Source organism: Poecile atricapillus, chromosome 3 (assembly GCF_030490865.1).
Source record: "Poecile atricapillus isolate bPoeAtr1 chromosome 3, bPoeAtr1.hap1, whole genome shotgun sequence".
In the NCBI taxonomy this organism is placed as follows: Eukaryota; Metazoa; Chordata; class Aves; order Passeriformes; family Paridae; genus Poecile; species Poecile atricapillus.
The window spans coordinates 68660994-68687902 of record NC_081251.1 but is presented as its reverse complement, the minus strand read 5'-3'; the positions used below and the strand labels follow the sequence as shown (position 1 = coordinate 68687902).

At 36.9% G+C, this 26909-nt stretch overlaps 1 protein-coding gene across 4 annotated transcripts in view; it reads left to right on the top strand.

The window, feature by feature from the left end:
• CHRM3 (cholinergic receptor muscarinic 3) overlaps positions 1–26576 on the top strand; it is a 261610-nt gene extending 235034 nt beyond the window's left edge. For 3 of the 4 annotated variants that reach the window (XM_058836480.1, XM_058836479.1, XM_058836481.1), the window contains one exon: positions 21891–26576. In XM_058836480.1, the coding sequence (XP_058692463.1) occupies positions 21891–23712 (1822 nt within the window). In that variant the 3' untranslated portion in view covers positions 23713–26576. Of the gene's footprint in view, positions 1–14466; positions 14541–21890 lie in introns of all 4 variants that reach the window. The other variant, XM_058836482.1, reaches the window with a different exon arrangement.
• Positions 26577–26909: the final 333 nt, after the last annotated feature.

Sequence of the window (26909 nt, the reverse complement as noted above, 5' to 3'; positions counted from 1 at the left end):
TTTGTGTACAGGATCTCCATTACCCAGAAAATCCTTATCAGCTCAATTAGTATCCATAAAAGAAATTTACTCGAGCTTAATTCCTAAATTTATTCAAAATAGTGGGTGTTTGGGGATTACAGGTTCTGCCTAGCATGCTACAACTGGTACAATAAAATTAGGCACCCTGGGCAACTGCAAGCCAAAGTGTGAAAGGCCAATTTGGGGATGCAAATTGCTTCTTCCTCTGAGTTGCTGAAAACTTACTCAAGGTTGTGTTATTACTAATATTGTGCAGGAATTCAACGCAGAAAGGACAGAAACTGCAAAAAGCTGCTGTCTCCCTGATTGTGCAGAAGATAGAGTTCCAGTTGCTGCTCTCCCTAAGTGAGATGTGTGTGATAGCAGGGCAGAGAGAGGTACCAAGCTCCTGGCAAGTAACAAGATGAGCAAAGCCTGTTGTTTTTCAGCAGGCAGTGTACCTCTTGTGCCAGTGAGCCAGTAAGTAATCTCAGTGCAGCCTGCCTCCTCAGGAGGAGAGAGAGCTAACTGTGTGCTACAGGCAAGCACTCATGTTACAGAGAATTTATTCCTCTCATTTAAGCACACAGAAAATGAATGAATGAATGCTGTAGTAGAAGCTCACTGAAAGATAGATACAGATATAGATAGATTATAGGTATGGATTAAAGATATAGATATAGATGATATAGTGTGGCTCACAGCACAGTTGCAGTTGGATGGTGACATGTAGTAGAACTTCAGATTCTTTGATTTGTCTTCCTAATTATTTCCTACTTCTCTTGTGTCTTACAAAAAATGGCTGTGAAAGAAAACAAAATTTGGTGTGTATAAAAAGTAGTGGAAAATTGTGGGAGGCATAAGAAGAGTTGACAACCATTCGGTTCTTGTTTCATGAATATTCCACAATCCCTGAGAAAACATTCTAATAGAAAGGTATATGTGTGTTTCCACATGAATACACATATTCTCACATGCATATCTTCACTCATAACTGATGTGCACAGCTTTGATAAACCTGTCTCTGATAATAAACTGTTGTTAGAAGGAGTTAAAGATGTGGTCTGAAAGAAAAGAGACAATCTTGCCAGCAGTCTCTGTAAATACACATATACATTGTAGTGATAATAACATAATAATAACAACTCCCATAATCAATATATCAAACTGTTCTCTCTTCCCTCCTGTTATGACGTACTTTTAAGTTTCCAAAACCTATTCATTCAAGTAAGGTAGACTGTATGTGTTTTTATAAATGCAAAAATGCAGAATATATTGATCCCTGGCAAGAATCAAAGTAGTGATCAGTTCGGTATGTGGATACTGCCAAACTGGAAAAGTGAAAGATAACGTTTGGCCAGATACCAGTGCAGGGTTGCCTTGCAGTACTGGGGTAACAGGAATATGTCACTCTGAGGAAAAGGTTTACTCCTGGATGTAAAGCAGAGCTCTAACACCATGAGGTATGGAGCTGGCAAGGTTGCCAAGTACGGATGAGCTGGTAATTCAAGGACCTGGGCAATTGCCCTTGATAGGAAATGTGTTCTGTCAAAAAAAAAAAAAAAAAAAAAAAAAGAAGCCCTGCTGCAATATTTGCAGCATTAACTTACTTTAAGAGGTTAGCCATCTGATGCTTTGCTTTATTGAAAAACATGATCCATGACTTCTGTTACGGTACTTGTTATAACTATGCTGGATTCTATATTAAGATTTTCAATCCGTATAAAACTCTATTTTATGTTTGCTTGGACAGAGTAGTTTGAGATGTTTAGAGGTACTAAAAAATTCAAGACAAATTAGCAATTCTTTGAGAGGTGAGGAAATGAAAAATTAATTATAATGACTCAGTGCTTTTGTAAGTAATTAGCCATAGTCTTGACAATTAAATACATTTGTGGGGTTTTTTCCTACTTAAATAGAGCAACTGAGGCACAAAGCAGTTAAAAGCCAAGATCATAAAGTTTATTTGAGTGTGCATTTTGATATTCACCTTGAGCCATTTTTAATCTTCTGGACTTTCCATACACACAAGTCAATAGCTTAGGGGTAAAGCTTTGTTAACACCATTGAAAATGATATCACGAGGAACTTAGTTTCAAAGTCATATAGTTACTTTAAGAACTAGAAAAAATATGTTAACCTGCTAAACTAAATGGTTGACTTGACTCATTAGTGGTAGCGATGTCAGAGGGGAGCACTCCCTTCTCAAAAGATTGTATGGCAGAACCTCCTTTTTGGGGGATTTGGGAGTTTAGCCCTAAAACTGTCACCTAACTTTTCCCTTAAAAGTTGATTAGTTGATCCTCCAAAACACTGGGACTTTGGAAAACCCTCAGATCCATCTAGTTATCTGAAGTTTGAAAGTTTTGGTTTTAATTTGGATTTATAATCCAAATGAGAATGATATTAGAGAGTATGAGATGCATTTATGGGACAATACTTGAATGTCATATACCACATGTTAATGGTTTCTAAAAACACACCAGTATAATTAGCATAACCTTATATCTGATTTTGCCACTGGACATATATTCCCATATTGTCTCTAATATTGCCATATTGTCACCCGTTTACTCCTGTGCTTCAAGACAGAGATTCCTGTCACATCTTTGGAGCATTGATGCTTTAATTCCTTTGGTGACAGTTCTTCTGATTCTTCAGATGGATCAAAAATGAGTGCTATTGGATCAATTTTTCACTTTGGGACATAGATACCCTTTAGAGGACCAAGGAAAACACACTCTCTTGTAGTTCAGTTTGTTCTCCTGAACCTCCTATGGGCCTCGTAGGTCAGTACTGCAGTAGTGCTTGATGGAAGCAAAGTCTGATGCTTGATACAAGCCTTTTAAAAAAGAGATATAGAAAAACTCTACTTTGAACAATTTCTAATAAGATCATGCCTGCACCTCAACAGAGGAATAGATAACTTCACATTTATAAGCTCAAAGAGAGATGGTCAGAAAGCTTCAGGTAAGGAAATTTCTGCTGCTAAGTGCATTTTTCAGGAAATGGAAGACTTTCTCTGGAATCTAGCAATTCTGTTTGCATCTTTTGGATGTAAAAGAGTGTAAATGCATTATGTAGACTAATGATTAATTAACTGCTCATTTTTTTTAAAATTAAAATATTTAAAACACTTAATGACATTATGAAAGTAAAGTCATTTGACACTGAAATGGTTTTACTACATTGTCAATACAAAAACCTGCTTGGATTCCAAATAAAATAAAATATAAAAAAGTTCCAAACCTGTCTGAATTTGAACTATTGCTTTTTCATTACAAGAAAAAAAATAAACAAAAAGGAACATTTCACATGCCCAGTTTTTTATTCATGGCTGTCCTGAGCTGCTGCAAACATTCTATCAAACTAGTATTTTTAAAGGTTTTTCTGCTCAAAGTCACAGAATTTTTTACCATTTTTACACTGATAAGCCCATATAGTTTTTTTCAGTTTCATTAAGGATGAAACTCTGCAATTGGAAAGTTGTTTCTCAAACTATAGTTTTAGAAGTCCAGGTGCACTTTACCCCCTCCTTGCCTGAAGACATGCATTAATTATGGCCTCAGGGATAACTGGAAACCAAATTTAGTTTCACTGAGCTAAGAAAATTACATCTTTAGATATGGCCAGTATTTTTCCATAGTTCATAGAGCACTATTTTGAAGCTCTGCCATCAATCACAAAATTATATTTAAATTAGATTGTAGATTTCAAAAGCTTCAGTAGAAGTAGGTGAAACAGTCAGAAAGAAAAATATTTTCCATGCTGAAATCTGGAAGCAGCTGGACTTACTGTAAGTTCAAGGCATTTATTTCATTGGAGACATCAATTACATTAGAGAGGTAGGACCAATACCTTTCATATAAAATACTAAAATTGTGAGGAGAGGTTTTTCATGGAATTTGAGAAAGCAGTTATTGATTTGATACAATTTGTTGAATTCTCTGTTTAGTGTATCTGGTCAACCATGCAATGGTGAAAGAGATCAAGGGATCTCCACCAGGATTTGTGCAGTATTTTATTTGTGTAAGAAACAGCTGTATTTGATTCAGGAGATCTTCCATTTGCTGTTTTAAGGAAAGTGCCGTCACATTGTCAGGAGAGGATGTGGCTCCTTAACATGTAAATGTTTGCTGGACAATGACAGAGGCCGATGCTGAAAGGGCAAAGTGATCCACAGACCATATTTGTTGTCAGGGCTGGTAAATGGTCAAAGTTTGGTCCTCAGCAAGAATTAACTTTTTCAATTCTTTGTTTAAAAATTATGTTTTCTTTCTAGTATTCTTTTCTAGTCTTTAAAGAACTACAGGAGATTAGCAAATTAAATGTCCCAAAATAATAGCAACCAAAACCTACCACACACAATCCTAAAAAAAAAAAACAAAAAAACATATTAAATCTGTTGAATGAGATTAGGATCAGTTATGCTGCAGGATGTTGGAAATATTCTAGGTTATGAATGGGGTTCTTCATGGGGATTTTTACCATTTCAGCGTGTGGGATAGAGTGTTCATTTAGTCAGAGAAATAATCAATATGTTACAGCTTACTGTTGGGAGTTTTATGTAACAAATTTCCAACATTTTATAAAACACTCAAATGAATGTCAGTTGTAGAAAACAGTTTCAGCAGACTTTATTTCCTTAGGATCTTAAAAGCACCTGCATAAAAACAACATGTAAATCGGATTAATTTTCCTTAATTTTAAAATTGCATACCATTATATTCAGGTTGCTTTATTTTTCAGGCTTTTCAGTCATAACTAGGTGTGTGGTCTCTATAGGTAACATGCTCTGTCTCCAGATAAAGTAGACTTAGGCACATTAAACCCATAGTAGATTTAACCAGATTTAAGAACATGCACGCATGAAGAACACAGGCCAGCACAGGAGGTGTTTGTAGGGCTGAGCTGCACAGCACTGAGGAGTTAAAAGTTTCCCAGTGGTCCAGGTGGTTTCCCACACTTAAGTGTCACCTATCTAATACCCAACTCTGACACATAGTTCAGAATTAAACTGTCTCTATTTGTCCAGTGGTGAATTGGTACAGAACTACTTGTCCTCGTCATTCTCTGACAGCAAAAAAAAAAAAAAAATCTAGTGGATATATGATATATGCTATCAGTTCTTGTAGTGTAAAAACAAAAAAGTTGTTTCTTGTATATATGCCACATTCACTCAGATCCTGGCTTACCTAGAATGTCAAATATCACCCAAGCATATACAGATCTTTAGTTTTTTCTGCCTAGTGGAAAAAAATTTGGAAAATACAGCAAGCCATTTTGGTACTTTATATGTTTTATGAAATTGTAATGCAGTTTAGTAATTAATTTTTAGAATCCATTCTATAAGCTGCAGGTCTAAACTTGTAGGGAAACAAAGACTTCTTTACAGACAGGCGTATTTGGAAATTGCTGCTTCCTGTTGAGAGCATTTTGAGTGAAAATAAAAATGTTGTCCGTCATTTACTATGATCCAGACTTAATATTGTTTTTTCATAAAACAAATACTTTAAAAATAATCCTTCTTCACTCTTTTATATGTTCTGAACTTATTTGCCTCTGTGGGTTATTGGAATAAATCATTAATAAGAACAGTAGGGCTTTATTCCAGTTTTGCATGGATGGAAGTGAACTGAATAAAAATAAGAGGTCAATAAAAATTTTTAGAAAAGTCATATTAGCACAGATCTATAGAAACTGACATTTGCATATATTTAGAAGAGGTTTGGGTGAAGATCTTACGGCAAGCAGAAGAATAAAATAATGAAAAAGAAGTCAGGACTGTTTGTTTTTTAAAAGGCTACATCAAAGTCTGTTAAGAGCATGATAGTGCACAGCAGCCTGGAAGTGAAGAACATGAGTGGTCTAACAGAAGCTTCAGAAGGACAGAAACGTCACTCCAAGAAGCTTTTGAGCACATGGAGCAGGCCCAAAAGAACCCAGAACCCAGAACCAATGGAAGTCTCCCATGCAATTCCCTTGAAGTTTAAATTCCAGGCTTTATTGGTTATCAGCAGACACATACACAGAGGGAAACCTGCAAAGTCCGATTTAAAAAGTGCAGATTTATTAATTTATCTGATGGCAGTCTTCTGCAGCGCTGAACGATCTGAATTTCCCCTCAAGGTTTACTTGCAGTCTCTGTGTCCACTACTGAAGATGAGCAAAGGGAGCAGAGTCAGGGTCCTGTTGAGTGGCTGCTCTAATCAGGTGCAATAGCCTTGCTCAAGACGTGGGAAAGTATCATTATTCCACTTGGGTTTCTCAAATAAAATTTCATTTAGACATGCAAACTAGGGTTTGATATTTACCTGGCTTTAAGGAAAAGGTCAAATTAAATAGCTATTAGCTGTTTCCTATTAGCTTTGGGGACTTTTCTTCCAAAGACATGAATATGTCATGCAGAATAGTTCAGTTGGGGCTTGGACATAGCGATTAGGTAAATGGATTTTGTACCCATTTATAAAAATAAGGGATTAAAGTGATTTACAGAATGGCACACCAGTGACTCCTTTTGAGAAGGGAGCTGAGTGCAACCTGTTGTCTTCTCTAACCATGCGATAATTCACACACAAGGACTCTGTGCTTGAGTATATACAGGGGAAGATGTTTGAATGGGTCTTTTTACTGGAAAGTATTGATTTATGAATTGGTTTTTACAACATCAAGGAAACCAAAAGGTTGGTTTTCTGGAAAATTCTTTACATGTTAGAAGAAAAAAAAAAAAAAAGTATCTTCCTGAAGAAGGAAAAACCTCTTTGCCATCCACTTTTAATATACAGCTCTTAGAGAATTAAGTTGTCTGAATTTGCTTGCATTTCACTTCTATCAATTCAAGTATACATTGCAATGAAATTATTTAATGGAAAAATCTGCCTTGAAGTAACCTTCTAATAGAGAAATTATTCTTTTATAACTTCCTGGTTTTTCAAAAAGACATTCCTATTTAATACTGATGTAGATTTTTTGAAAAACAGTTACAAGTTAGATTATATCAGATTATATAGTGTATCAGACTGTGGAAAGAAAAACCACAATGCAGCAAAATGAATGAGATATACATATATGTATACATACGCTAAGTGAAAGCCCCATGAACTCTGTCCTGAATAGCTACTTAATGAGACCCCAAACTCTTTCCCAGTGTCCCTGTCTATCAGTTATCCCCAAATATTTTGTTAGCAATGTCATTTTTCTCTCCACTTCTGTGTTTAGGTTATGAGCGCCTTTGACTAGGCCAGAGGAAGGCACTGTAAGAGTGATCAGCTGTGATTTGTTTACTCAGGTACACAGCTTCTAGGTTTGATCTCTTGTTCTTCTGTCTGGCTTGATTTCTGGAAAGTTTCAATGAATAAATGAATAAACTAGAAAACACTGGCAGTCTCAAGTGAACTCTGACCGGTGTTGTGGGGGCTGTTAGTTTAATGTTAGTAAATGCTGTTAGTTAATGCTGAAGCTACATTGTGATGTCTCCTGCATAGGATCCCAACCCAGCAGTGCACCTGGAAAAACTGCAGCCAATGGAAAGCACATTGAAGTTGGCACTTGGGAGCCAGGCACTCAGGTCACAAAACAAAGACCCTTCTACCTGCCTTCCTCCCTCCCTCCCTTTGCAAATGTGCTAAAATTACTCAAATAGACAAGAAGTTTAAACTGCAACAGAGTGTGTTGAAATAAACTTGGTGGAATTAGGAACAATATTTCCAATTACACTGGCATTTATTATTTTCCAGCTCTTCGATTTTTACAAATAAAGCACACATTTTTATTTCAACTTCTCAGAAAAGCTTTTCCTCATTTTTGTGAAAGAAAAAACAAGTATTGATAAGTAGAGAGACTCTAGTGAAACATTGATTCATCCAGGTACTATCATTTGAAAATTATTTCTAGTAGCAAAAAATAGATGGAATGTTATTACTTTTTGAATAAGGTCACAGGAATGCAACAGTACAAACTCATTTCTGCTGACACTTTGTATCTCAGAAATTGTTTCCTCTGGTTCACTAATGAATCTTTTTTTTTATTATTTTTATTTGCCCTTGTCTGACACATTTTACCTCTACCTTGGCAGGAAAAGTCATTTCCTCCTGTGAGTAAATGAGTGATAGGGGACAGATGAAAGGGCAGAAATGTGCAAGTGCCATCAAAACCCTAATTTCTGATTTTTAATATGCTGCAGCTGTTGGTGTGGAGTGTTTCTCTTGCAGTTGAAAGCACAGCCAACATGGGAATATTGATAGGTTTACATGAATCCTAAAGAGTCACAGCTTATTTGTATTCACTAATAATGTAGAGCTTGGAGGATACTGCCTGCATGGATATATTTTCAGCTGGAAAAACTGTGAAGCAGCAATAAGGATTAGTGAAAGGGATTGATGGGGACACAGAGACATTTGGAAAAGCAGGCTCAGATCAAAACAGTCTAGAGTGAGATTTAAGTGTTAGTTTCTGTTTCAAAAGCTCAGGTAAACATTAATACATATCCAAGCAACTGTGATTCAACATGGTCTATCATTGGTACATTTTGCCTTTTGAAAGTCTTACCAGCACTCTGGCAGCAATTAATATTCTGAATATCAGTAGTTAAGTTAATATTACTTCCTTCAAAATCTTTGATTTTTTTTTATTAATTTATAATCTGTCAGGAACTTCAGCAGAAATGCAGATAATCTCTGAAATTTGGCCACATTTGCTGAGGTAGGATTTTTTTATTTTGGAAAAAGCTGGAGACACTGGATGCTAAATGCCTGTTCAAAGTCAATAGGTACTTTTCAGTGATGGATAAGTATACCAATGCTTTAATTTTTCATTAATTATTTAGTTAGAAAATCTACATTTGGCATGCAGCATTGAGAATGGCAGGGAAATCCTGCACCATTTTGATGATAAATCCACAGTACAGCAAAAAATCTAGAAAATCCTGCTGTGTGCTGTATTGATGATGTGCACAAATATAGCAGCTCAGGCACATTCCTACACTGCTCAGTGCTGCCTGGCTAATACTACCAGTACTACATTGCAGGTGTTTGGCCTCCTGAAGACCAGGGTTTTCCAAATGTTAACACAACATTAATGTGTTCACTTTCCTAGTAACATTGCTATATCCCTTGCCTTTAGTTCTCTAAAATGTTCTCTTCACTAAAATATGAATATCACTTCCAAGAAAAAAAATATAAAGAAGCCATCTGGGATGTGGACTCCAGGTCTTTTATGGTGTTTCAGCATGGAGCCACTGGAGCAGCCAGCTTGTTTCCTTTCACATGTCTTCTGCCCTTGTATTTCAGGTGACACAGATAAATCCAGTGCATTTTCCTTGTGCCCATGGGTTTGTTGAAATACCATGAACTCCTCCTCTTTCAGCAACTACTGCCTCCCTGGTAGCAAGGAGTTGTTGAGGCTCCCAGCTACTGCTATTGACTGATGTGAGGTTAAGCCTGGAAATGCATTCTTTCTATCATCTGTCACTTCTAATATCTAACTACTTCATTGAGATTCAGTTCTCCCTGCCTCTTTTCTCTCATAAAATGATACTGAACCAGAGAGGTCCCATGCAATGACTACTTCAGGAGCAAGCATGGTGGATTTGCTTCGTCTGCAGCAGCTGGAGTGGCAGAGAGCAGGATTGGACTCAGAAGCCCACGTGTTTATCTTCCATCACCTGGCTCCAGCTCACAGCTTCACTGGCTTTGCCATAGTGCCTGGTCTCTTTGGAAACCTGATTCTCTTTTTAGCTCTGTTCTTCATGCTACTGTACCAAGCATCTGTGATCAGATCTCACCAGCTGAAATGGTATTAAAATGATGTAAGTGGGTAGGGATTTTATGTATTTATTTAACAAGAAGTGTGGGTTTCCTGAAAGCCTGGGCGGTGGTGTGGCTTCTTCCTTCTCTTCACTAAGATCATCACTGGCACTTTTGTTTTCAGACATATGAGAAATAAGACATTGATTTGTTTATAATATATGCCAAAACAACTCCATGTACTTGTCGTGTTCTGATATAAAATTCTGATATTAACAGAACCTTTGCTCTTCTCTTCCTACTCTTTGAATCTCTATTTCTGCCATGACAAACAAAAATTTTGGTTCTTAGGAAAGAGACATTTTTCTAGCCTTTTTCAATCAGTTCTTTCTCTTGAAGGTTCCAGCCATTTTCAAGAAGTTCTTTCTCTTCATAGCTGAAGATGCTTTCCTCTGTAGAAGAGGTTTACAAGCCCCAGCTGTTCTTGACCTGTTCAGGCCATTATACCTGGACTCCTCTCCTCACTATGTGTGGTTGTAATAGCCTTTCTTTTAGTCATGAGAGCACCATAGGAAGAGGGAGAACTGATGACCGAGAATTGTTGCTCCAACTAATGGAAATGCCTTTTTCCTTTGAGTGATTCTGTTGCTACTTTCAGCTACAAGATTTGTTATCCCTAAAGGAAGGATTGCTTGCATGCTCGCCCTGCTTTACCTGCTGACTTCAGGTTCCCATAAGGAGTTACAACACTGCAACATCCATCTTTTTATAATTTGTATTTTATAATTTGTGTCCCTTTTATCTTTATCTAGATTGGTTTTGTTTGTGCAGTGAAATTTCATGCAGGAGCTGTTAGCACATGAGCATTCACAAGCATGTGCAGTTTATACTGACCATTCCACTCTTCCTCTGCTATCCCTGCACTGGATGCAAACCCTAACCACACCTCCTTCTCTCCAAAGGACATGCCCTGGCCCACAGGACATGTGGACAGTTTTTTAAGAACACGGTGACACTGCAGTACAGAGCTCTTTCTGAATATATTTCTGTGTTTGCAGGTCACAAGTCCTGCAAACTGGGAATACTGATCTTGAAACGCACTGATCTTGAAACACCTCTAGAGCTGTTGCTCAGGTCATGCAGGAGAACAAAAGACAAAGCCTGCACTAGCCTTTCTACAGTAAACCTTTTATCCTGCAAAAAATGGGGTGAGAAGCTACCAATAACAGCAAGTGAGGTTTAAATTTGTCCTCTTCTCTGATGTCCACCATGGAAATCCCAAGCCATTTTATCTTCTTTGGAGTTCACGGATTGCTGCAGATACTTACCTATTTAAGACTACTCAGTCCTAGGAGCTTTTACCCAAGTGTCCCTGTAGGACTTCTAAGATTAAAAGAACAACAAACAAAATACTCTCCTGAGTGGCAACCAAATAGAGCATTCTTCTCTGATTCTAAAAAATAATTAGTCGAATAGACCCACAGCAGCCTAAAAGTACAGCTCACTTGCAAATCAAAGCATAAAACTGGGGCAGCTGGAAAATACAGATGGATGGAGGGAAATAATGCAGCATTATTGCTTTTTTTTGAGGCAATGAGACTGTGAAAAGATGTGCAGCATATATGGCTACTCTTAGTTCAAGCATTAAAATACTTCTGACCTTTTAGAACAGGAGCTATTTTTTCCAGGTACATATTCTCTTTCTTCTAGTTTTCTACTTTCTGAAAATAATGTATTATATTTGCCATTTGAGCAACCCTATCAAAGCTAGGAAAAATATTTTCCTTCTAATTTATGTAGGATTCCTGATTTTAAGTGTTTTGTTGATTTTCCTAGACTGTAATGGGTTTTCAAAATGCAGGCTTTATGGGCTTGAAAGGGAAAATGCAAACAGTCATGAGTCCACTCTACCTTCTTATTTTAGAAGCAAAATCCTGTTACTTAGATAACAACCTTTACAGCTAATGTAATTATATCTCCATGTCTTTCTATTTATCATGTACAGAATGCCTGAATCCTCAGAAACAGGAACAAAGACGGACTGCAGAGTACCATGACTGTGTTAGGTAGATAATGAATAGAAAACTTTTAAGTGTAATAGATGAAAATATGGTTGCTGAGTTTAAAAATGGTCTTTTTTGCTGATGGTACGATTTTAAAATTTTAGAATTGTGTAGACAAAACCATACAAAGATATAGTTCAAGATCCTTCATTTTACAAAGTTGCCTGTATGAACTTTGAGGAATGCCTGTGATTTACTAAATTCAGCTTTGCACTACCCTTTCAAGGTAAGGTGGTATTATTTTAAAGATCTGAATACATCAGTCCTGTAGTGTATGGAAATCCTGTGACAGAATTTAGAATACACTTGACTTCCATATTTAACTTTCTTAACCCTGAGTCCTTCATTTTCTGTCCTCAGCCTTGTGCTTCCTTTACTACAAACCTCCTACAACCATCAGAGAAGAGGGTCTTAAAGAAATCAATACTCTGCTCTGTAACTGCAGTGCATTTCTGGAGCAGATCTATTTTGCGCACATAATAAAATCTCTGCCTTGTGAATGTGTATTCTCTATACTAGCACTGATTTTTTTAAAACTTTAGTTCAAAACTTTTAAATTATAGGGATATATTTCGAGTGAGCAGAAAAGGAGATAGTCCAGCAAACCTAGTTAAATCTTAGCAGGAAGAGGACCCTGTCATGAGGGCTACCAACAGGCATTTATGTAGAATAAATAAAAATGAATGTTTCTTTAGTGCCTCCTCTCTCTCTGTCAATTCTGTTTTGGCTGGAGACGTCTCCATTTAGTGACATGCCCACTTGGGCACATCTTTGCTCATGTAACTCAAAAGAAATTCACAAGCCCTGCAAACAAAACCTAAAAAAGGAGCATAGCATTGGAGCATTATTTGATTACTTGTCTGTATCTCACTAAAGAACAATTGCTTGCATGCATTAAAATCCACAGTGCCTGCCACCATCGATTTCCCAGAGACTTTACAAATTCCTGGCAGCATGCATAAAGGAGGTTGAAGTTTGGAATGGGCCATTTTGATTAATCTACAGAATTCCACTAGGACTTGCAGATGTGTGTATTCCAAGGGAAAAAAAAAAAAAAAAAAAAAAAAAAAGAAGTTAAACTGCAGCAGAGAACACTGTTTTCTGTAATTTGGCTGCTAGTTGCATTCAGACCAGTACTTGGATGTTTTGCATTTACTTTATGTGCTGTCCCTATCAACGAATAGATATAATTTGGTTTTTAATTTCTATGAATAAGACAAAGGCTTTATCAGAGACTGGTTAAGATTTTGTTGCTAAATCCAGACTTTTGCTTCTGAATAACTATTGTGCCACCTAGTGAGTGTTAAACTGCAGTTTTAAATAGATGGAGAGATTGACTTTAAACATACTAGCAAATAAAGAAACAAAGCATTTATTATAATATTTTGAGTGACATGTTGAAGCAAAAAGTATTTTCCCTTTTTTCTTGATTATTTACCAAAGTTTTCCACTGAGGTAAAAAATATTCCATTCCAACCATAATACAGCATTTTGTTTGCAATTGTATTAAAGAAATATAATACATAAAAAGGATGCACACAGAGCTCTTTATCACCCCAGTAAATAAATCCATTCCAATGAATTACTAGCACAATTCGTAAGCTCATCAGTGTGAAAAGATATCCCCAAATCTCAGATGATAGGAATTTCCATTCCATAAAACAGCTAAATAAATAAATGCACCAAAAATACTATTTTCTCACCAACTGTGACAACTTGGCACCAAGAAAAAATGCTTTAACACATTATTATGATTGCATGCTTTAAGGCATTATTTTGACAAAATAATAAACAGTGTTTTATATTAAAATCATAACATTCTGACATAAAGTTGCTCATAAAATTTTCTTTTCCATATAAATAGTTTGTGTCCAAAAAGCTATGTAGATTTCATTAGCCAGTAGTTATTCCTTAGTGAATTTTCTCCTCTAGCTGAAACCTCTCAACAGGGTTGTGGTTTTTTTTCTTTCACTTTTTAAGTAAGCCATCTGTCCTGTGTGGGAGTATTGGGTTTGCCACAGTAGATAGCAGTAATATTTCAATCACTAAAGCCAATAGCAATAAATTTCCCTTAATAGAGCATTTCCTAGCATTTTTCAAATCACTTTATTGCATCTTATGTTAAATTGCTACACTATCCATCATCGACAAAAGCCAAAGTAGATAGTCTGCTCTTTTAATATGTGCATGCCATGCCATAGTTACAGTAGAAAACCTGGTGGTCAGCAATAGTTCAATTTAGAAACTTTTGGATTCTCTGACACTCCAGGGAAGTTCAAATTCACCTTGTTTCATGCATTTAAATGATGCATTTTAGAGATCTTTTGTATAACAGGACCTGACACCAGGTAAACATGACATTGTGTCCAGACTTGGATAGCTCTGTGCAAAACCTTGATGGAAACACAAATATTTTGATAATTTCCTTCAATGAACAATGGAATGGAGATTTAAGCACTTTTTGTTACAAAATGTCTGAGATTCAGTTCTGGGAGAAAATTCATTTCTGAAGGTAAAAACAATATAGTTTTGAAAAGGAGAACATCTGTGGTTTGAGGGAGCTTTTTTACAGTTTTGTTGTTGTTGTTATTTGGGCTATTTATTTTCCCACCATGAAGAAGATTTCCATAGAAAAATATTTTCAATTTTCTGGTTTCAAGGCTTTACAGAAATTTTGTCGTTTCATTTTCTTCTTGAAGACAAATGAAACTGAAAAGATTGTGTCGGGTGCCAGGTGAGCTTCTTTAGATGTCAGTTTCCAGGCTCTCTGAATTCTCTGATACTTAACAAGTGTTTGCACGGTGTTCCAGTTTTCTCTGCAGGTGTATTGTGTAGTGAGCAAACAGAAAAAGCAAAAGTTTATTTCTAATTAAGGCATAATCAATTGATTACTTCATTTTAAAGCAGTTCCATTTAATATAGTAAAGAGGTCTGCCTATGAGGTTTGTTGTTCCCTGTAAAGGTTTTTAATGGCTAATATTCAGATTAAATATGGAATTTAAATGTGTGCAAGTATTACTAAAAGTAGGGCAGGATTAGAAATATAATAACTTTTTTTAGCTTTATCTAGAATTGGTAACAAGCTCTTCTCAATATCAATATGCTAAGCATGATTATTTTCATAGAGGATGATGGCATTTCAGTAAAAGAGGAGAAATCACTTACAAGGCATGGTTTTGTTTTTTTTTCTCTTTAGACACTATTTTTCTATGTTGATTCAAGGTATTCAAGCATTTAACAACATCTGGGAGAATGATATAATTAAGCCTAAGAGTTCCCATTACTTTGTTTAACATAGTGAACATTTTAATGTGACTTTAAATATCTTATTGGGAGGATTATTTGTGTAGTCAATGAATGGTGTTTCATAAAGAGAGAGCTGAAAATCTAGATGACAACTCTGATCCAACATTATACTGATTAACAAAATCTTAATAAATCCTGGTTTAAAAAGTGCATATATAATAAAATACTAAAACTAAGTCTCTAAGATGGACGGGTTTTATTCAAGGGAAAAAACAGCACTACTCACAAATAGAGGAGATAATTGAATGGCATGTAGTCTTTTTTCATTGAAATCTAATACCATATTTATATTCAGTGTAGTAATAAACCCTTTTTCCAAACTTTCCTGTCCTCAGATACCTGCAAAGTCAGTTTGCAGCCATTTCCTCAAAGTCAGTAAAACTCTCAGTATTTGTAATTCTTATTAACTTCAGGCTGCATGTCTGTTTCCTTCAATATCAATTAGACAGATGGGGTGTAATTCTCATAAAGCTCACTGAAACTGTCTGGAATTTAAATAATTTCCTCTCTTTATAGAATTGTACCTCATAGATTTAACTAAGCTGATAGTCAATATTTACTGTAATCTTAATTAGGCATGACTTGATTTGCTCTGGTTTTCAAGCATTTAAAAATTCTAGACATGTCCAAGCCCAGGCTTTTGAAGATTTCTCTTTGTTCTGTATGAATTGTTTAGACAATAACCAGTAAGTGCATTTGTGCAAGAAAGACAAGTACCCTTCCTTGGGCGAGTCTGCTGCTGCTGCATTTGAGAAGCCTGCACTGCTCTGAGACCTATCACAAATGAGATTAGTGGCTCATTTCTGGAACTTCTAGAAATCATTTCAGCGGATTTCAAGATAGGATTATTTTGAAACTGAAAGTCATGGTGTGAATGAGTACTGGGTCATGGAGTAAATAAATAATAAGTAATACAGAAACATTTATTCAGTAAATCTGTGAAAATCACTGTCATTTAACTGTGCAGACTAGGATGTATATTTGTTATAGATGGCATATTTGTGCCACCTATAAAAAAAATTATGCAAGAGAATTATATAGGTTGTATAATAAATTCAATCCTTGATGGAATTCTTAAATGAAAAAGATCAGAAATGCATATCTGGATTTTTGCACAGATGCAACATCTGAGATTTTTCTTCTTTGGTCCTAATGGCAACACAGTATTTATTCTCTTTTTTTGAGGCCATGTAAATAAGCAGATGTTTCCACTGAAGTCGTTGGCCATTAAAACACATTACTATTCAAAGTTACATTTCTGTTGTAATATAAGTGAAGAGTTCATACTGCAAGAAGTAAGGTGTTTGAAAGAGCAAATTCTGTAAAAGCAAACAGAGTTTAAGCAATCACATCCCCAGAGGATGTTCCAGGTACAGCTGAGCAATATGAACATAAGTCTCTCAGTCCTAGTGAAGGAGATGGTAGATGTTTGTCAAAAGCTAATTGGCAAATTAAGGCACAGAAGAGCCATGGGCCAGCTTTAGAGTCTATGTCCTGGCTGTGCCAGGTACACAGACTCAGGTGCTCCCAGTCTGGCATCCTCAGGTGTCCCAGCAGGAACACTTGAAGTAGCATCCCCTTGCCTTTGCCCCCTAGGAGGGATGCTCCTTTCCTCTGGCTGCAGGGCTGCAAGGGAGATGGCTCAGGGAGCTCGGTGCTATGCACTAGGTTCTCTATGCCCTCTTCAAAGTAATGAAAAGGATCCATATGATTAGAGAAATTAATTCCTAATTTGCTTATGCTAGACCTCGCACTAGCAGCAGAAATAGAGTAAGCAAATAATGAGCAAATCTAATTCATTAATCACAAAAGTGATTTTAAAGCACTGACATTTAATTTAGGTGAATTTAGAAAACAAAACATATGAATGGATGCAAAATGGAAGAGTTTGGGTTGAAGTGTTACTGGGATATGTTTGACTGAACATTATCTGTATCAAGTTGATAGCTAATTAGTGAAAGATATAGTCTTCCCTTATATCAATATTTGGAACAATGTGACAAAATTATGTATATATGTAACTGCAGATATATGTGTGTGTGTATACACATAAGTGTATATATACATATCCTTTCATCTGCAGCTCTCTCTATATATACATATATATATACATATATATACATATATATACACACTATCTGTGACATACATTTGTATGTAGATATGTGTATTTGTACATATATATATAAAAAAGTATATGACAATCAGTCATTTGTTTTTATCTACTGTGAATGTGCAAGACAGTGGCCAGGATTTTTCCAGGTGTGCTTGATTTCTGTTCTATACTCTCATTCTGCAAAGAAGCAAAACTATATTTAGCATGATATGTTTAATATAAGTTTAATATAGTCATGGTAAATCTGAGGTCGTGTTCACTGATAATTACACTGTGCTTTGTGTTGCCACATAAACATTCATATGGAATCTGGTACTTTGTTCTACACTAACTTCAATTGATATGAGCTACTATAAATGTAAAACTGTGAATGCTTTCCGCTTTCATCACAAGTTTTTAAAATACCTTATTGTATTTTGAAAAAAATGCACTGTATTTTGAAGAAAAAAGCAACCAGAAAAATACCTCTGTGTGTTTTGAGAAATTGCTACACATAATCTTGCTAATAATCTTAGGAAAGTCTTAAAATTCAGATGTATATTTTTATTTTACCAAAAAATAGTTTTGGCACAAAGTATATGTGCTAGTTTAGGTAACTATATTAAGCATTCTGAAGGCTTTCTCTGTGTTAGAAAAGACTTTTATAAATCATTTCATGGAGCTCTCTGCTGTTTAGGCTAATGTGTATATAAGAGCAGTGCAGAAGAAAATGGAAAAATAAGGTAGGCAATTTTCTTGTCTGTGTAAGCAGATGCAATGTTAAATTCTTTAGCCACAAAGGCTTGCTAGTTTTGAGCTCAGAGATAGCCAAACCCATAGATTACCATCTCACTTCCCAGAAAATGCTTCTTAGAGCCCTTTAAGGACAGCAAGAAAAACAGACTTCTTGAATAGGAAGGTTTAAGGAAAAGAAAAATTTTGGTAAAATGTGGGATATTCACAAAAGCATTTAAATATGAAATAGGCAGAGAGAAATTAAATGCGCTGAAAATGTGTGACAGAACTGTTGCTACTGTCTATTCTATTTTACTTTCTATTTACAGCAATATGCAATATATTAGACTATAATAAATTTCAGACTTTTAAATCTGGGTTATGCCCATTTATTGAAATCATTGACCATTTTTGTAGATGCTTCCTCCTACCCTTCCAGCCAGTCTTAGTGGGATATCAAATATCTCACTCCCTCTGGCTGGGCAGAGAGCAGAAGTGTGCTGGATGGATGTATATGAAAGTCTTTATAGCCCATTGCCTGTACTGGGCTTACACTTTTCCTGAATAATCCTGGGAAGTGTACATTGCATCTAGTGTTCTCTGGCCTGTACCTTTCATAAGATCCCATTAAAAAGCAGAAACTAGAACAAAAATACTCAAACCCACAGAGAATACCATTACTGTGATCCTAGGTAAGTAATTATATATTCTTAGGCTAAAAGAAATTTCCTTTGCTACTCCCTGCCTTCAAGTTGTAATGTAGTGCATCATACCAATGATTTGTAAATTCTTATTGTGGTATGTAAACCTGTAATCATTTCACAGTTTGGTTTGTTTGCCTCACTCAGACAGTGCTGCACTGTTTGTTTTACCAAAGTATGTGTGGCTGCTTTCCCACTTGGTCACACTTCGTTCTGTCTGAGCTTGGCTTGCTGGGCAGGTGCTGGCGGCTGCACTGCAAATCCCGCTGTCATCTCGTCAAACCCAGGACACTCTTTCCCTGTAGCACTTACACAGAAAGCAGCAACTGCATGGCAGTTTTGGAGAATGATGGATAATGTAGCTTGCCTTTGCTTCCTAAAGGCAGGAAAATCCAGTTGTGCTGCTCTGACACGATATAGTGGTGGTGGTGGTGGTAGTGATATTTTCTTTTTTCTGTGCAGATGAGCATACGGTTAATACATTTTTTATTGAATTAAATGGTTCAATTGCAGGAGCTTGTAGAAGAGGCAGAATAACAAAAGACTACTAATCATCCCACTAGCACTTCCATTTTATCATGCAGTCAGTGCGAGTTTAGGGTTCTCTTTAATCCCTGTGGAGTTTAAAAAGCTGAATTTCAGATGCAGGATTGCACTGGACAGCAGGAGATAGACAGATAGTGCGTTGCTCTCAGGTTCTCCTTTTCCTCAGTTGCTGGACTGCTGAGGTCTGCTCAAGTTTTCATTGAAACAATAACTCAGAGAAGCTACTTTGAAAGACATGAAAGAAGTGACCTGAGAAAAAAAGGTTTGGTTCCAGCACTTCAGTGTCTGAAAGACTGCAGCTGAATTATGATGATCCCAGGACTCCTCATCATGAGTCTTTTGAATCATGGCATTTCTGAAAGGATTTATCACATTTCCATTGGAACTCCGTTTCAAAGTGTACAGTTAAATAGAATTCACACTTGGATTATGGATTTAGTGATAGATAGTGTGGCATTTACATATTCATTTTACAAGAGTATTTGTATTTCTTATGTGGTATTTGTTTTGGGCTTCCAAGGCTAGCACTCAGATTAGTTCCTGGTTGTGTTATACAATGAAAATGGGAACTACTACCTAACTGTTAACTATTTTTATTTCTTAGTAATACTGTTATTTTTCATCATCACTTCTAAGTGATATTGGGTTTTTATTCTATCCATTTTAGTGGATGTTTGGTCTCCTTTATTGATATATTCTTCCTGATCTTTTCTTGTGAGTTAGAAGATACCAGCTTGTCTTTTCTTATGAAAAAGTGGCATAATAATATCATTGACATCTAAATATACCTGTCAGACTTCTCAACCAAGACTTGACTGCATTGCCCTACAGAGGTTTTAGAAATTTATGGCTGCAGAGCGGATGCTTCCTGGTTTTCATCCTCTGCTCTCTGTCCCTAGTGTGAGTGAAGGAAGATCTGCACCCTATAACATTAATAATTTCTGGCATATATTTAGAAAATATCATTATTTGAGATCTCTCTCATACTATTCTGGTTTTGACCTCATCCTGTCTGACAGCTCTGGAAAGAATGCCTGCTTCCTAAATAAAACATTGCAGGAGGATGATTTCCAGCAGTCCTGTCTTACCATTTTTCCTTTTTAGAAGTTGAGCTACTCTGAGTTTTCAATCATTCTATCAGGAAAAGACTTAAATTTTAACTGTGTGGTTTACCAGAGGAGTATTTGTTCATTTATGTTGTGTTCTTATTCTGAGTTATACATTGATGAATGCATTAAAAGTAGATTGAATTAGATTATAATGTGGAATCTTCATTGTAACCTTGTGTTCCTATTAATAAAAACAAACATTAATACCTCATTTACACTAGATATCAAAATAGGGGAGAGGTTTGTGTTAGTTATAGGGCATGAGGGAAGGAAAGGAATTCCTAATCTATTTTCTGCATATGTTAAAAAAATTGAACTGTTTAAATTCACACAGTGTCCTATGGCTTCATAACAAAACCAAGTACAGTTCAAGGGAAAGCAAATTTAGAAATTAATTAGGAAAAAACCAAACCCCCCTCTTTTGGGTAAATATGTTTGTGTAAGGTCAGTGTATTGTGATAATCAATATTATCTCATGCCATTATATATTGACTCTGGAAGGACTCATATTTAGCAAACAAATAAACATTGACAGCATATTTTGCTCAACATTTACAGTCAATGATGGACTTTCTCATCAGAAGTTTTTCTTCTCAATGATATAATTGATTTATTTCTATGGATCCAGTCAGCTGACTAGAGAAGCTAATATGATAAGGGAAATGCAAATTCCTATTTCTGAACATGTTTTCATTTTATGTTAGTGCTTAGGGAAAAGGATTAAAGCTTAATTATGAATCCCTTTCATGTTTTTTCCCCCTATTTTCCTAAAGTGTTTAATGATTGCTTTGACATACATCTGCCAAAGGTTTTTTCCTGACTCTAGAGACCATAGTTTCAAAGGAACTTTTACCATGTGTTGCCCCCAAAGAAATTTTGAAGTCATTAGATGTGAAAAATCCTTAGTCCAAGTATAAAAATGTGCATGAAAAAAATGAATAGTGTCATGTGCTAATGAGAACTTTTACTACTTTTATCAGATATCTGAACAGTAGATGACAATGGGAAGACTTTTGCAGCCTCACAGGTTAGAGTAGCTTGACACAGTGAAATGATGCTGGCTTGTATCTCCTTAGTTTAAGGAAAGGCAGAACAATATTTTTGTTCGTCATCAGCTCTAGCTGGAGGCAGCAGAGGCAGTGGCTCTGTTTTACCAGAGTCAGGATAGCACCGGGGACAAGTGTTGTTTGAAACTTGGAAGATTTGTGGCTTCGTATGATTGGAACTTAATTTTTGAAGGCTCCAGGATAGCAGATTTTTGAGATGTTGAGTTCATGATAGATCCAGCAGGGAGTGTTTTAATTCAGAGTTAGAGTTCGGGGGCATTTTAATACTACTGTGGATTCAAATTCTTCTGTAATTTTAGTTCCTCTGTTATTCAATGTTTATAAGGAAACACATGATCACTATAAAGAGCTCAGATTAATCAGTCTGGAAGCTGAGTACTATCAGATACAGGTTTGACTTGGAATGTGTCACAGGCAGCTTGGCTTTTTAAAGACATCTTTCAAAGTGCTAAAGTGATTTTATGTACGATTATTTAACATCTTCACCTGTTCACTTGTTTTTTGTTTGGTTTTTCTCTGCTACAGACTATGTCAGAGAGCCGCAATGATCATGCAAAATAACAGTTCATCCTCGCCCCTTTTTCCAAATGTGAGCTCCTTCTGGAAGAGAGATTCGCATGGACCGGGACTCCTTGATGAAGCAGCATCACTCATTGGCAGCTATGATTTCCCTCAGACCACAGAGAGTTTTCCTTTCTCCACTGTGGAATCAACGAATATGACCCTAAATGCCACAAGCAAAGACCCTCTGGGTGGACACACTGTCTGGCAAGTAGTTTTGATTGCTTTCCTCACTGGGATCCTTGCACTGGTGACCATCATAGGAAACATCTTAGTGATTGTTGCATTTAAGGTTAACAAGCAACTGAAAACAGTCAACAACTACTTCTTGTTGAGCCTTGCTTGTGCAGATTTGATCATCGGTGTTCTTTCCATGAACCTTTATACCACATACATCATCATGGACCACTGGGCTTTGGGAAGTTTGGCCTGTGATCTTTGGCTCTCCATTGACTATGTCGCCAGTAATGCCTCTGTCATGAATCTCCTTGTGATAAGTTTTGACAGGTATTTTTCCATCACTAGGCCACTAACATACAGAGCCAAACGAACAACCAAAAGGGCTGGGGTAATGATTGGTTTAGCCTGGATCGTCTCTTTTGTTCTTTGGGCCCCTGCCATCTTGTTTTGGCAGTATTTTGTTGGGGAGAGGACTGTGCCTCCCGATGAATGTTTCATCCAGTTTCTAAGCGAACCTATCATCACTTTTGGCACTGCCATAGCTGCCTTTTATTTGCCGGTCACCATTATGAGTATTTTGTATTGGAGGATCTACAAGGAGACGGAGAAACGCACCAAAGAATTAGCAGGGCTCCAGGCTTCGGGCAGTGAAGCAGAGGCGGCACGCTTTGTGCACCAGACAGGCAGCTCCCGGAGCTGCAGCAGCTACGAGCTGCAACGGCAGAACATGAAGCGCTCCTCCCGAAAGAAATACAGACGCTGCCACTTCTGGCTCACCATGAAGAGCTGGGAACCCAGCACAGATCAGGGGGACCAAGAGCATAGCAGCAGTGACAGCTGGAACAACAACGATGCTGCTGCCTCCCTTGAAAATTCAGCCTCCTCTGACGAAGAAGACATTGCTGCTGAGACCAGAGCCATCTATTCAATCGTGCTGAAGCTTCCTGGTCACAGTGCTATCCTCAATTCCACAAAACTACCCTCCTCAGAAGACTTGCATGAGTCAGGGGATGAACTGCAGAAATCTGATGCAGAATCAAAGGAAAAGAAACCTAAAAAATCACACCCTCCCAAAGGTGTTCAGGACGGTGGAAATTTCCAAAAGAGCTTTAATAAGCTTCCAATTGAACCAGAATCAGAAGAGACAACCACAGCTTCTGATGGCATCTCATCAGTGACCAAGACTTCGACAGCCCTGCCCTTGTCCTTTAAGGAAGCAACCCTGGCAAAAAAGTTTGCCTTGAAGACCAGAAGTCAGATCACAAAACGGAAACGAATGTCACTTATCAAAGAAAAGAAAGCAGCACAGACACTCAGTGCCATTTTGTTTGCCTTCATCATTACCTGGACCCCATATAACATCATGGTTCTGGTGAACACCTTTTGCAGCTGTATCCCCAAAACTTTCTGGCACCTGGGGTATTGGCTTTGCTACATCAACAGCACAGTAAACCCCATGTGCTATGCACTGTGTAACAAAACATTCAGAAACACTTTCAAGATGCTGCTGCTGTGCCAGTGTGACAAACGAAAACGACGCAAGCAGCAGTATCAGCAAAGGCAGTCCGTCATTTTTCATAAGCGGATCCCTAGGGAGGCTTCATAGAATAGTATTTTTTAAACAAATCGAAAAAATAACGAAGCAGGGATGTGATGGGATGGGACAGGATGGGATGGGGTAGGACCGAGCAGGATGGCGTGGGACAGGGCAGGATGGGCAGGATAGTAAGGGATGGGATGGGATGGGTTGGGGTGGGAAGATGGTTCCAGGGTTCTGATTCTATAACATCAAGACATGAAAGCAGCTGCCAGGCTTATTTATCCTTTCAATAAATCCAGTTTAATATAAAAGTCAATCCACATTCAGCAAAAACTTAGAAACTTCATCATTTTTACTAAGGAGTGAAAGATTTAATAAAGTTTTCCTACGAATTTGCGAGAAGCTGTATAGCAATTATAAACCCATTACTGATCTGCCCAGCTCTTTGATTATAATCAACTCTGGGATCTCAGGTAAGCACATCTAGCTAGCCCAATTCTTCTTTTTCCAAGGAATCCAACAACTTTCAATTCAAGTTACATACAGATGTAGCAAGCTAGCGAAACAGGATTATGAAATTATTTGAGACACTGTATAGGTTGAAAAATTACCTCTTGTTGTCCCAGTAGAGCTTCCTGTCTACTTCTCTTCTGGTATATTGTTAATTGTACCCCTGATTCCTGGTTTCTGAGTATCTATGTGTGCAGCTGATGTTATGTGTGTGTGTGTGAGAGTGTGTATGTATGCTGAGCATACATTCACACCTCTGCAATGCACACATACCAGGAAAGAGGTGACCTCTTGTTCTAGGTTTTACAGGGCCTCCCATCATGATTACATAGGATTGAAATTTTTAAAAAGTCAGAAAATCATGTTATAAGTATATAGCTCATTATTTGCCGCCTGAAATTCAAGTTTATCTCTGGAGCTGAAACATGATGTCTACATTTCAAACTGAGAAAACCAAACCATAGCCAGTGAGTTTACAGTTTTATAATGGGGTACTTGCCCAGTAAAACCTTAATCTTGAGCACAGAGACTCTCCCCAAGCTGATCATGCCTCTTTAAAAGACACAAAGGGGAAAGGAATTGATGGCTACATTCAGGGAAGAGCATGAAGCTATCTTTGCAGGGCGTAGGACGATGGGAACCCAGATCTGGGCTGCACAGTACCGATGCTCAAAGGGAGCTGCTCAGGAGCCAGGCAGGCACAACCAGCAGCAGCAGCCCCATGTCCTGCTGGGGAGGCTGTGGTGCTGTCAAGGCACACGTGGCTCCTGCAACACCCGTGGCTCCTGCAACACCTTGTCCTGAGCTGCACCGTGGGGATGCACCACCCTTCTCAGAGCCAGCTCAGATCCTGTATCTGTACGGCTTCCGATGAAAGTTCAAGTTGTAATTTTCTGACAGAAGTTGGTGGAGCCCACTTGCTTGCATTGTCTGCCCAGCTGATCTTCAGATGCAAATGATTTGTTTCAAAGAAATGCTTTACTTTTGCATGTGAAGGATGCTCACTAAAAAGTGTTTGTTTTCCACAACCTGTTTTAAAAATCATCAGGAGAAGTGCACCTAAATCCGTTTGACGCCAGGTTATTTGGTGGTGTGAAAAATGTGATATTGCCAATTTGTTACCTGGCAATTTTTGATAAAGACAATTTTAAAAGGGCTTTAATATTTATAGTTTAGACATGACCAGTATTTCCTGGTATTTGTGATGTGGTCTGCACCAAACATAATTTATAAAAGTCAGAGGTCCCCTGGGGAAAGGATTGTACTTTAAACTGTTGCTCTAAATCTGATTTAGTTACATGTTGAAAGATTATTTTGTATTCTCCTTTGAACTGACCAAAACTTTTTTTTTTTTAATTGCTTAGACTCTTATTTTGCTGAAAATAAAACAAGTATCTTATTTTACAAAGGGGCATCAGTGTTGTGAACACAGAACTGATGTTAAAGCTGCTTTTGTATTCAGTGTGAGATGGTGTTTACAGATGATTTTGACAACAGTGGAAATATATTAAATGGTGTCTGTGTATCTGAACTATTTAATTTTGTGTTATGTTCATATGAAGAAATATTTATACATATTTCACCGAATGTTTTATTTAATGTTGATAAATATTGCTCTTCAGTCTTCAGCTGTAGTGTCCTTTTAAAGTGATTCATAATGGTCTGCTTGAGAAATGAATAGACTATACCTAGCTTTCTTGTCATTAAAACAAATTCTCTTTTGTATGAGTTATTTAAAATGTCTACCCTAAAGTAATCTCATAAATTATATTCAAACTCTACTGCAAGTACAATTTTACTACAAAAAAGAAAAGAAGTTAAAGCTTCATCTATGTCACAAGTGCATTTTGAACTAGATACCAGAATTGTTTTGCTAGTTTGCTAACCACATACAGAGGTACCCATGTTGCAAAGAACACTAATTTCCTTTATTTATAGAAAGATGCATTTATTTGAAATATATTCATTACTCAAGTTGACCTAAAACTGTTTTAACATTTAAATATATATCTATATCTATATATATTGCCATATTATTATATTCTGATATCTAGAGTAGTGCTGTGCCCCTAATACACAAAATGTGAGAGCATGTAAGGAAGCCAGAGTTCATCGGGGGATTTATGGTATATTAGTATTGATTTTAAAATGGGAAACTATTATTTTTATTGAAGTTAAGCTTCCTTGAAAGCGTCTGTCACCACTGTTTACATAATAGGAAGAGTTAAATCCTTGGATTGTTTTAACAGAGAAATAAACAACCTGTCTTTTGATGTGTGAACAGGCTTTTAAAATGTTATTTACAGGCATCATAAAATGTGTATGTATACACATATTGTAGCATAGATCAATTTAGTTATTATTTATTTAATGGAATATGCACTATAAAATATTAAGAATTTGGCTGTGTTACAAGTACAGTGGGCATCAATTTAATTTGTATTTTATATGTTTCTGTATTTGCTTTAAACCCATGCACACACAAAATTTTAGCTGTATGCACTAGTGGATATATTATTTATGAACACAGGCACATATAATAGGTTGCAGAAGAAGAACAATGCAAGACCAGTGACACAGAATTACTTTTAAGAAGTACAAATGGTGTAATATTTCATCTGTTTTGAGGAAATTAAGTCAGAAACACAGTAGAAAGCATCATTCTGATGTCAGACAAACAGCTCAGTCCCATTAACTCTCCTCACAGCTCTGAAAGCTGGATTTTCAGAGACCAGTCTCCACTAATTGCAATA